The 13,159-nt window shown below is 33.5% G+C and overlaps 1 protein-coding gene across 31 annotated transcripts in view; it reads left to right on the top strand.

The window, feature by feature from the left end:
• RIMS2 (regulating synaptic membrane exocytosis 2) overlaps positions 1-13,159 on the top strand; it is a 448,070-nt gene that overhangs the window by 300,805 nt on the left and 134,106 nt on the right. Inside the window, exons 21-24 of one of the 31 annotated variants that reach the window (XM_084510626.1) lie at positions 1,861-1,926; positions 2,390-2,497; positions 6,228-6,293; positions 8,701-8,763. The exons of the other annotated variants lie outside the window; for them this stretch is intronic. Coding sequence (XP_084366752.1) covers positions 1,861-1,926; positions 2,390-2,497; positions 6,228-6,293; positions 8,701-8,763 — 303 coding nt within the window. The remainder of the gene's footprint in view (positions 1-1,860; positions 1,927-2,389; positions 2,498-6,227; positions 6,294-8,700; positions 8,764-13,159) is intronic. 31 annotated transcript variants of the gene reach the window in all.

Genomic DNA, 13,159 nt, shown 5'->3' on the forward strand with positions numbered 1-13,159 from the left:
TCATTCGTATACCAGTAAGTGGTGGGAACAGTCTGAGGTTTTCTGTCTTGTGGACAATAAGTTAAGCTGTGTGCAAATAGCAACTGCCATTAAATTCATATATTGCAACACCCACCACTTGAAGTCTCAGTTTTGTTTAAAGTTCTTCTTTTTAACAACTATTTGAATATATTGCATTTATTTGATTTTGAAAGACTATCAAGAAAATTTGTCAACAATTCACTGAAGAGAGAAAAGGGGAAGTGAAAGTAAATTGTTAACATCAAATTGCTATCTACCAGATGGAAGCACTAAATTACTTATTAAGCGTAATTTAATATTTGCAACAGTTTTGCAGTCCTACTTCCAGCGCTTCATCTAAATTATTTAAGGGCATGTTCCTATAGACGTAGCCTGTGAATAACTACAGAGTGGTGAATATAGACTGATATGCAGATGTTTGCCATTGTTGCATGTATCATAGCTGCTATAGGGTAGACTCCTACATTTTTATTTGATTGTTCTTCCTGTGGGTGTGCATATGTTCTAAAGGAAATTTTATGAACATGACAGAATTATTTTTTAATGCTTCTTGGCAGCATGATGACTGTTGGCTGTTACGTGTAGGCCAATTTTAGTATTCAGGTCCATATATTAGTTCAAGGACACTAATACAATTTACAGCCTGCTGTGTAGCTCTGTGATTATTTTCTTAATCATTAGTCCTTCTTAGGGCTTTGCTTTCTAATTTTCAACTAATTGTGTGAAATTGGGCCCCACTGAACGGTGTACAGCTCCTCATTCACGTACCAACCTGTCTGAAAATAAATTATATAACCAGAGACTTAAGTTACACTCTTTTTATAGTGGTGGCTATGTGCTTTTGCATTTGTTTGGGAAGCAGTGAACACAAACATCTCTTATACTACATATCCTAATATACTACAATCCTAATATGCTTATAAGGAATATTTAGATGTGGCTGATTGATATATTTTATCTATGTACAAAAGAGACAAAGATAATATGAGTAATATAGCTACCAGTAACAATTTGTCTGATTACTAGAAGATCATTAGCTACAAGCAAATTAAGACATGAGAAGTAAAAGTGTTTTGTACTTCTACTGTGGACTTTTGTTACTAGACATCACTTTAAAATACCCCAACTTTAGAGGAGCTGTAGACCAGGGACTCTCTTCTACATTGTAATAATTCATTGTAAATTGTGAAAAAAGTATATTAAAAAATATATATTTTCTGTACATTGTACATATAATTTGTACTAAAAGAGAAGTAATAGTCTATTTTTAATAACTTGAGAATGTTATTTTTAAAAACTTGAGAATTACTGCTGTAATGTATAAAAACTTTTTGTTTGTTTGTTTGTTTTGTTTTGTTTTAGTTTTATTCAAAGTACAAACAAAATGTGAATACCTTGTTTTCGTTATTTTGAAATGCATGGATTTCTTTTCTGGTATGTTCTGTTACGTCATATGATGAATATCTCTTCATTAGTTTTTTGAGTAATAATGAGGGTTTCATGCAGGTTCATCTTTTATCACAGTAGGATAAATATTAAAGAACACCCTCAGAAACAGTAAAGCTCCAGAGCTTGCTGTGTGGGGGCAGACTGGCAGGTTTCCCACTGGCGTTAGCCTTTCAGACAAAGTAAACCTCTGCCAAAGATATTGTTCATACTGAAGTTATCACTGCCTGCAGGCAAGGGAATGGGCAATATGACTTCTGGAGATTGCTTTCAGACACACATGTAACCCCTGTATTCTCAGATTTTTATGTCTTGTGTTGTGTGAAGTGTATCATTCCTTCTCCATCTTATTGTCTCATATTTGTTTTTTTTTTCTTCCTGCCATCTGCTCAGTCATTATGTTACTTTACCTCGTTACCGGTACACCCAGTCCACAGATCACCATCATAGAGATGCCAGGTATATGTTTTCCTCTGTGTGACTCTGCGTGGATCATGCATGTACTTCTATGTACCTACATGTCCACTTCTGCTTTTCTGAGTGTGTGTGTAGTGGTAGAAAACTTGGAAGTGCTGAGTTAATATCAGCATTAAATTTCCTAACATAGTATGTAGACAATCACTGTACAATTCTTCATATACTTCCCTTTTTATTTTTTTTTCACTGCCAAAGGACTGCAATTGGTAGTACATGAACATGAGGCTATCTGCACATTATTCCAATGTCTTTTTAAAAGTCAGTAAATAAAATTATGCAAGTCAACAAACTGCTAATTCAAATTAGTTCTGCTAAATTCACCAAAATTCCAGCTGAGTATCCTTCAAGTAATTCTGTTGTTTAAGTTTCTTGCTTTTCATATTGTTTTGTCCTCATTTCACCTTTGTGTTGCTTTTCATTGTGTTCACCCTTTATGTTTTGGCAGCCAGGATCACACAATGTATCCTCTTTTTTGCGAAGATGCAATCAGATTACTTCGCTCCCGTAAGATGTGCCGTACCTATTCTGAGGGTGCTTACTATGATCTTGAGAGGTATAATTGATGTGGAGCATATTGTTAGTTCTACCTCTTGCACTTTGACAGTACTGTGTTTGGTTTCCAAACTAAGGGTATGATCTATGTTTTAGTGACAAATACACACAGTGAAGAAGTTTCATGATGTATTTTATGCTATTCTGTGAGTATGTGTATATTTAAGACTCAGTACTATGGCAGAATTATAATAAAAGCTAAAGAATTTTATAGAAGTCAGTTTCATAAATTAGGTTATATGGTTATTATGTATAAGGGTCTTTGTATAACCTTTATTTTTGCTGGAATTTTTCAAAGCACTTTTAGTACTTATTATTCTCTTTGAAATAATGAGGAAATACTTATCTACTTCAAAGTACACAGAAATAGAGTCTTTCTGAAATCTCATATTTTGTTTAACTGAAAAATGAAAAATACAGTGAAATATACAAGTACAAGCTTATGTTGTAGATATTTATATAGCGCTTATTCTGTAATTTATGAGTACTTGTATACATTCACAACGACTGTGTGTGATTACAGACAATCAGCATTCCTATTTATATCTAAAAATAATGTAGAGAGAAGTTAAGCCCATAATAATTTCTGCGAAGTAATTATGGTTGAAATACAGTTGCTTTTAAGAGACGAAATACGACATGCTGTTGTTGCACTACAAATGCAAAAAATACTACTGTGATTATGATATTTTCAGCAAATATTGTAAAACAGAAGAAAGACTACATGGTTGTGAATGGATAGGAATAAGAATATAAATCCAATAAACTGTAATCCACTTAAAAGGAAGTGGTGGCTTCGTATCTTAAATAGTAGTTATAAAGGTTGATATGGCCATTGCTTTGCAAGAGGCTCTATATAAAATTTTTCATGCCGAGCACTAAAGAACTGTTGATATATTAACTTCATAACTTCCATCTGGATATGAGTTTCTCTGACAATTTCGTTAGGGTTTGCTCAGGGTTCAAGGCATATATAACCATTTTTTAGTAGGTGTAAAACTAGCTTTTGATACAGAAGAAAAATAGAGTCTGAAAATCTTACAATATCATAAAATTATTCCTTCTAAAGCAATATTGCTTTGGAAAAATTCTGCAATGTATTAGACATTATAAGCGTTAGAACTCAGTTAACATTTGATTTGAAATGATGCTGTTTTGCATGAAACCTGGTAAGAAGTAAGTGCGTACTCAATAATTCAGCCCATCTATAAAAACTTTATTAAGGAGAATGATTTTTATTTTGTTTTCTGAAAATATGGAATGAAAATTGCTCATAGTTACACTTTTCAATAGTTAATCTTTATATACTGCTATGTGCCTTAGTTATAGACTGGCATTTGCATTGGTTTATCTGAACCTGTTTCATATTTCTGGCTGTACCTGTGACTGTTCAGATATTACTGATAGTTGCAGCTATTAAATTGTCTTAGTTTGAGAAACTTGACTTGCAAATATTCATCTTTGTTTCTACAAAAATTACTTTATCAAAAAAAAAATAAAGTAAGATCAATGAAAATTAAGGACAAAAGTGATAATAAAGTGTTCAGAAAGATGAAAAAGACAGAATTTAAGCAATACAATGGAGTAAATCTTTTCCAGGGCTTTGTTTATGAGAAGGCCTATTAAAGTTAATTCCTCTTGGGTCAGAGAGGAAAATGTAAGATGAAATGGCATGTCCTCTTCTCCCTGTTAGAGCAGTATCTTGAGATTCTTGGGTCTATGAACTGATCCTGGGTCCTCTGCTCCTCTTGATTCCAGGCTCCCTGTTAGTACGTTAGCGTTGTTACTCAAGTCATCTTACTGGATATGAGCTGTTCTGAGTAGCTCATAGTTACTATCATTTTTCCTAGTTTTTTGTCCTTTTTGTTTTTTCATTTTCTGCCAGTAGTTTTCTAGGCATTTAAGGGCCATTTAAAGCATAACCTTTATCCAATTTCTCATAATACATTGCAAAACCCTAAGTAATTTCTTCTTCTTTAAGTTTTGGAAATACATGAAAAAATGCTTCTTAAACAGCATTTCCTCATCTATCTTTACACTTTTTTTTTTTTTTTTTTTTTTTTTTTTCTGGTTTAGTGCCTTAAAATACATTATTGTTGCAGGTCAAGGTGTTAGTCACATCTTCTTAGTTCCATCTGCTTAATCAATGTCATGTTGATAGAAGCAGCAACCTCTCTTAATATCTTTTATTTTCACTTTTTAAAGCATGTAGAATAACTATTTCCAGCTTCTGCTATTCATCAAAATTGCAAAGATTGTTCGATAATGTCCAGCATTTATGGAAGAATCTTTCGTCTGGAACAGAGTTAAATCACTGTAAATCCACCAGTGTGGATGTCCTACAGACAGGACAGATATACATCAGTCAAAATTACTTGTCTTCTTTATTATTCCAGGCTCATTTGGTTGTGTATCTGATAGTCGTTCACAGCCAGCCCATTAACTCTTTTGTTCTCTTCAAGCAGTTTTTTCCTCAAGGAGTTGACTACTCGGTTCTCTTTTGTACTTTCTCTACTGGTGTTTGTTTCAGTTACTGCTTATCAGCTTTGATAATCTTTAGTTTTATACTTCTATGATGAATTTCCATTATGAAGAACCTGAATTTCTGAATTCGTTCTTAGTCTATGGCATTTTGACATTTCTTTTTGTGATAGTTGCCCCTTTTGAAGGGCTCCAGCTATTTCCCTCCTAAAGGAAATGGAGGCAATGTTGACAAGACGCTTACTCCAACATATATCTGAGAAAGACAATAGGCACATGTGCAGTGTCAGTGACTGCACTGCCCTTTGGATACTGGCTTTCTTAAGTACTCTCTGTACCTCTGTACCCCACTCCAGTTTTTCTTGGCTTTTTAATGTGGCAGCACTAGCCGATATCAGTTCACACTGCTAGAGCTACTCAAATTGAACATATATCATATATATATATAATTGACATCATGGCTGGGCAAGTAGTGCTATAATTACATTCTTACTTGTATCCCCCAATTCACAGTTTTCTGGATTATTGCAGGCTAATTCATAATTTGACATTCACCCATTTTAAATTGTCTGACATAGACATCATCTCAATGACAGAATGATCTCAAGATGTTTATCCAATTGTTTTTTAAATGAAAATATGCTGTTTTTCTAGGTTTACCAATATTAGTAGTTCCTCCCCAAAAAATATCTTCTGAAAGCCTCTCATAGCATGAAATTACTTCTCAACTTTTCTATCTCAGAGCTCGTCTTAGTCACTGAGGACACCACACTTTGTGCTATTTTCATTTTTTTCACTTATCCATTGAGGTTTAAGTTCGGAAGACAGTAAAAGGTGACTTCTGCACATTTTGTGTAAAATGTGCAGTGTATTTCAGGCTGCAAATTTCTTTTGCTTCACTTAAGGAAACAAACTTCTGCTTCCATTCTGTTCTTTGGCTTTCATTTTACCAGTCAGAAATTTTGCAGACTCCATATCCTATTCTCAGTGAAATTCCCTGGTTGCTTAAATTCTGTTTTCCTGTTGATGTAACTTTTCACTCCTGAATTGTATCTGAATATAATTCGAAAGTAGAAGTTTAAAATGACTTATTTATGAAAATATATGTTCAGAAGATACTGGTGAACATGTAGTAGATAAATGTGTTCTGTGTTCATTGCTATCTTAAAAATACAGTGAGAGAAAGCACAACATAAAAGAAACAACCTTTAAAATGCCTGAAATACCTGTGCTGTTTATTCCATATTCAGGAGGACTAGGCATGAGAGAAGAGTGCCTAATACATATTATGATGACACAACCTATACTCCTGAAAGGTATTTTTATTTCTATCATAAAAATAGATAAAGATGAGTAATGCATTTTTCCTGAAGTGTAGTCTAAAATTTTTAATTCATCTAGAGTGATGATACTTAAGTTTATAGTGCACTATGTGCAACATTTTATTAAATACAGACCAACTAATCTCCAGAGCTTTAAGTACTTCATTTTCTTTTAGCCCTTTATTGCCTTCACTCTGGATCTTTTTTAAAGGGTATCTCTTATTCAAAAAAATAATTAAAAAAAAAAAGTTCATTGGAAGATGTGGGAGGAAAACTGATTAGTGCATAACAGTTAGGTATAACTGAAGGCTTTTCCCCACTTAACTTCTAATGGCTAACGTTATCAGTCACAGAGAGTGATTATAGGAAAATTTAGAATCGTCAATTTAATACTTTTAATATCTTGCGTTACTTAAGAAAGTCCTCAGCTTTTGACATGTTAATGCCCATACTGACTTAAAAATGACTGAAAGTCTTCAACCTGATTCTGAGTGCTTGCTGTGCTGGAGCCAAAAGCACTATTGTTCTTCCTAAATTTTTATAGGCATATAGTGTATCACAGTGAACATAACTAAAATCTGAAGTGTAATCTGAAAGCTTTCAGAGTATCTATGAAAGTAGTTATTTGATAACTTCACATTTAAAGAGAGACACAAAGTTCAAAAAGAAAGATATCCAAAGAAAGAAGCAAGTTTACATTCCTATCCCTTTATACAATTAGACCTTTACATTTCGTTGTCCATTTTTAAAGCAATATCTGTTGTCTGTATACAGTATGGGAGAAGGTAAAGCAAGAATTATTTACTAATAGCAAGAATTTTATTTTGCTGCTATGAATAAGCAGTCATATTCAACAAAAACTAAACTGCAGTTTTAAAGCCAGTCTTGTTTATTTACGGTGCCTATAACAAAGCACTTTTACAGAAGAAACTTACCTAAATACTGGCTAACTGGAGACAGTGGCTTCAGTTTTAAGGACACATACAAGCAGGGCAAGTGTAAAGATACACCTGTCCTTCTCCAGCTGTATTCTAATTAAGACTAAACTAAATCTAAATCTAATCTAAGTTAAATTATATTAAAGTATCTTTCATCCAGTCAGTGATTCTGGCTACAATCTATGCCAAAAATGTCATTACTAGTGCCATCCAATTTGATATAGAAGAAACAAGAGCAGCTGAGCAACACTCACATATGCTGCAGCCCATACTGTTTTCCCTCAATGTAATGACCAGGAAGTGTGAGATCATGTAGTTTGTGAATATATCTCAAAAATTCAGATTCTGAAACCTGAGAAGTTAGCAAAAAATGGAGTTATGCAAGAAATCCATCATGTATCGTGCTATGGTTCCTGGAAAAAAATAATCATTAAAACCCTCTGATATATATTCAATATTCAAGCCATTAAACAATTCGACCTGCAGAGTTTGGCTGGGACTTTCAGTACAGACAAAGGAAGACTTATATTCAAGTTGGGCACACCATGATCCCTTGATCTTTTCTGAAAATCTCTGCCTTGCTTCTCACCCATTGTCATGTGGAAATCATTGAGCAGTAGGATGACTGCAGTTCCAATGCTGTACCCGAGCAGGACATTGAAAATCTGGAACTGCAGATACCCAGTTGAAGCTCCTTGACCAAATAATAGATGGTTTGCATATATTCTTAACATACTGGGGTAAAGCTGCCGAAACAGATTATCCTTTGGTGTCTGAAATCAAAGCATCATTTTTGTCCCATTGTTTCTTTTCTCCATGGCTCTACTTTCAGATAAAATGTTTCTACATGTGTTTTGATGCTATCTTCAATTTATTTGTTTAAACACTGCTGCAAATGTTTAGGTAGCCCATATTTAATACCTGGAAGAACAATATAGGTATAAAATTTAATTGGTTTTCATTGATCTGAGTGAAGTGAGTTTTCTTCTGCTTCTTAAACAACCATATAAAACAAGCAAATAGAAAAATGAATAAATTAGAAAAAGTTAGGCTTGTGTAGTTAAAAGCAGTATTTTACATTATTGCTACACAAAATGTTATTTTTCTGAATGTTAAGTCTCCACAATTACTTCTTAATACTTGAAAAACTCAGTAGCTCTTGAAAACTTGATCAATTAGGCTTTATGGAACTGAAATTCATAGCTAAACTGCTAAAAAGAATAAAGGTAAAATATATTAAGAATTCTGTCAGGAAAAATAAAAAATAGAGTGCTTGTTTTTTAATTTAAAAAGATTTGATTTTCTTCATACCTAAGAGAAAGTAGAAAATATACAAAGTGATTTGGAAACTGTTGGAAAGCTTCCCATTTTATTGAGAAGTGATCGTGTCATATGAATTAGACTGTTATTAATAATACATATGTTTCTTTATAACGCTTCTTTATTTTAACTGCATTGTAAAGGTGGTACAATGGTGCAAGTTCATGGGCAGATCATGTAGTCAATGGTTCAGCTGAAAATTATGGGTAAGTAAAGAGTGTAGTGTTGCAGATGTAGCTAAAATGTATTTCTGATCTTTATAATAAGAATTCGTTTATTATTGTACTAAACTTATTCCGAATAAGTACATTTTTTTTCTTTATCTCTTGCTTTCTTGACTCAGAACCAAGGCACATTTATGTCTTTTTTTTTTTTTTTTCCTTTTCCAAGATTAAGCTGTTTTATTCAGATACAGATAGAAAAAGAACATTAATTATGTTTGAACTATTTTTAAAATATGTTCTCACTGCTAAGGGCTGCTTTAATGAAAAAGGGCTTTTTAAGTGATAATACCTGCCTACATTCACGCTGCTGGGGCATGTGCCTTTGAGACCTAATTCTTTTTAGATTTAGAAAAGTCCTAGCTCCAACTGTCTAACCTATCTCCCCATGTGATTGATGTATCACCCATGTAAAGCACTGTGTACATTAAACTCTGCAGTTCTTCCCACCTGTACTTGGCTCCTGATCAAAGGAACACACAGATTTTCCTTACAGAAACTCTTGCTATTAGTTTGACTTCACTGCTTCTCCCTCATTTTCTTCTAGCTCTTGCAACATTTATCTTCTTTATTTTTACTTATTTCCTTTGTGAATATGCGCAGAGCTTGCTTCCTTCTGCCTTTCTATGTCTTCTAAATAGGAGGTGGACTATGCCAGTGACGTATTTTGGCTGACTAAAACTAACATATGGTAGAGGTCCAAGTTGCTGATAAATGCTAAAGTTCTTGAGTTAAGCTCCCACTGATTTGCTGGGAATTTTTCCTTGATAAAGTCTAATAAGAGTTACAAAACTGTATCTAAAAAATATCTGTTATGTAATTAATTGTGTAATTATACAAAATAATTCTGTGCATGGGTATCTCAAAAGCTATAATTTTGTGCAAACAAATTATAACGTAAACTCTCCATGAATATTGAACTAATTCTTTGCATTGGTTTATTTTTTACTTATCCATAAGTTTAATATTGACCCTACTTTGAATTTTAGGATGCTATTTATTCTTTTGTGGCTGTACAAGAGAATATATACATCTTCGCAGGTACAGTCATGTGCCTGAAACAGATAATTGGAAGACTGTAAGGCTGTACTCAGTTGAATAAAACAAGCTGTATAAAACAGCTTTATACTGAAAACAGAATTACCTAAGGGGTTACTTACAGTTCACCTGTAGTCCTAATGCTATTTAAAGAAAATTGTAATTCATATTTGTCCAATATATGTTGACTAATTCCTATATAAGGAATTCAGAAAGTAAAGGAGAATGTGACTTTGTTGACTTGAAACTAAGTAAAGTGGGATAAGGCATTTTCATGAAAATTTCTCTGCTTTCTGGATGAGTTTATAAGGGTCTTTTGGCTTAACATCAGTGCAGCCATAAAGACTTACTTGGAACAATATTTCTTTACTAGCTCTTTGAGGCAGAGTTCCACTGATTGCTGACTCTTCAAGTGTTTTCAGTAAATGCTTTTTTTTTGTGCCACCAGCAAGGGTTGTGTGTAGTTCTTCCTGGGAAAGTGCACAAGCATGCTGAAAATGGAGAACATTTGAAGAAGGCTGAAAAGTGCTTAGTGTAAACAAGGCTTTTGTATTTGCTTGTGATAATCACATTAAAATAGTTTTAGCTTACTTCAGTTGTCTTAGATTTAGTACAGTATACATCCTGACATAGGTAAGTATCTGAGAAAAAATCAGATTTGTAACTTGAAAAAAGAACTTATTTTGAGTACTCTGTCCCAATTTAAATTTATCTCCAAAAGCTGTGCAAAAAGAAAGAAAGGATAAGAACTTTTGTTGCAAATCAATATGACTTTTAAGTACACTGTAAGGCATAGAACATACTTTAATAGAATAAGGACTACTGAAATGGATCAGATTCTGTTCATATCAGTAGATTTACTGAACACCTTTAATGGTAACAGTGTGATATTTTGCTCTTTCATGATTTAAGAGCTTTAAAGATAACGAAGAATTACATAACTGCTTATCTTGGAATGATCTGATTGAAATCCTGTTCTTCTCATCAAGTGACAAAATTCTTGTTGTCTTGTTGACATTGAGGTCCGAGTTACAGGTCTACTGCAAGAGGTTAAGAAAAATAAACATGGATATGCACTATTAAGCGTAGTTTGAGATATTTTATTAATTAAATGTCTGACACATTATTGATCTTCTAAAATGTTAACTTAAAAAAAAAAAGAGACCAACTACAACTTGTACAACTCAAGTTTGAATTAAGACATGAAAAAAACAACATGAACTACCAAGGACAAGTGCTTTGCAAATTTGATATTTAGTCCTGCACAGTATGAGGGCATATTTAGGTACACGCTTGATTTTGAGCCTACATCTAATTCACATAATTAGTCTATAGTCTAAGTGCTCTCTCTGCATTTGAACATTCAAGCCTTAGTGGGAAATGTTGCTCTATGAATTGTGTTATATACCACTTACTCTTCAGTCATGAACAGTATGTTCATCAGAACCCTTGAGTGTTTGTGTCACTCTTCATACATTACGATCACACATTCAAGTTGAGTGGGTGAAATTTTGTATTCCAAAATGGGGAAAAACTGTGTAAGAAAGTTAAAAAGCTGGAACAGTTGTACTTAGGAATATTTCTAATATTTTAATTAAAATTTAGATGGTTATCCTAGAGAGAGTCACATAAGTATATTCAGACTTGAGCTGGGCAGGAACTGGGGAGGAAGAAGATTTCATTTCTCACTGAGAATTTTGTGTTTCCAGCTTTTGAATGTTAATCATGTTTATCATAATCTTCAGTGAATCATCTTAGGAAGATGCAGATATCTGTTCCTGCCATGGGATTCTTTAATTTGTGTCAACTGAGTGTTTTGTTAAAGATGCTAACAGTTAGAAATAGTTGGTAAAAGACAAAGTACTATAAAAGGAAATTGGCTATATAGGTGAGAATGTATTTTATAAGTATCAAGAAACAATTGGATAAAACCAAACATTTAACATATTATAGTATAATTCTACTTAAATATCTCAGACTTTTAAATTAGTATTGAAAGAACACCTCCATACATTTCGTATTTTAAGTACATAATAAAAACATGATTACATATTAATATGAGAAATTTAACAGGTCAAGCCAAATAAATGAATAAGATATGAGGCAACATAAATGTTGCTTGCATTCTTTGGTCCACTTTAGTGTGAGGAAATTCTAACCTTGAAGGTTCCGTTTTTGAGAAATTACCTTTAAGTAAAATACTGGAAACTGATTTTTAAACTACTGAAAGTTAACTGGTTAAGTTAAACTACTGTTACTAGCTCATTTGCAGTACTTTCTGACGTTTTAATGCAGATACATATAGCATCTGTGACAACTGGTTTTACTGATATTTGATTGTAATAGGTAGCATAACCTTCTATCTGCATCCACAGAATCATAAACTAATTTGGGTTGGAAGGGACCTTTTAAAAATGATGGGGCTAACTCTCTACAGAAAGGCCTTTGCTATTTCTCAGTAAACTACCGTAAAATCTGTGGATGAGAAGATGCATCACAGAGAGTAAATCTCTATAGATGTAGCTGTATGTGCCTTCTTTAAGCATTTTAGCAATTGCATCATGCTATCACATGTTAGTATGATTAAAAATATGTCTACAACAAAATCACTAAAGTGACTGCAGTGCCATATACAGATACCTAAGCAAGCTGTAAGCAACTGAGTTTCTGTAGCTGTAGCTGCCTGCACATAGCAGTGTGGAGCACAGTGTGCCTGGGATCACAGCCGAGTGCTCTGCTCTGTCTGCATAGCTGCATTAGCTATTAGAAAAGTAGCTCAGATAATGGCATGCTACAGTGTAGTAATTCCTGTGACTGTCAAGTAAATATACCTGTAGTTATATAAACCACAGTGTGGCGTGCGTGTGAATGTCTGCATGTGTGTGTATATATGGATATATAAATATGGTTGAATGTTACTGCAGCTTGCTTTACCTTCTGCTTTTGTTTATTTTGTGAGAATATTTAAAAGCATTACACGTCTGGCTTTTAAAAACTATAGCACACATAATTTTATATTAAGTTCCTTTGTAGGTATGGATGATTGATTTGGTGAGGCTAACCAGTCACTAATTTATCTCCGTATTTTGGCAGTGTACTCCCATTTTCCATTACAGTACTTGTGACTCAAATTTAAATTTGCTCTTGGTACTAGAAATCTCAGTTGTTTGTAGACATGCTTATTTATGTTATGCTAACAGAGGATCTTGTGTCTGTGACTAAACAGCAAAGTTCCTATAGCTAGTAGAAGAATAACATGTCCAAGGATTGAAATCCAGCAACCATCCACAGACACTGACAGGTATTACCCTTATATATTAGCTGGAGTTTGAAATTATGATCA

This window comes from Aythya ferina (assembly GCF_964211825.1).
Source record: "Aythya ferina genome assembly, chromosome: 2".
Classification (NCBI taxonomy): Eukaryota; Metazoa; Chordata; class Aves; order Anseriformes; family Anatidae; genus Aythya; species Aythya ferina.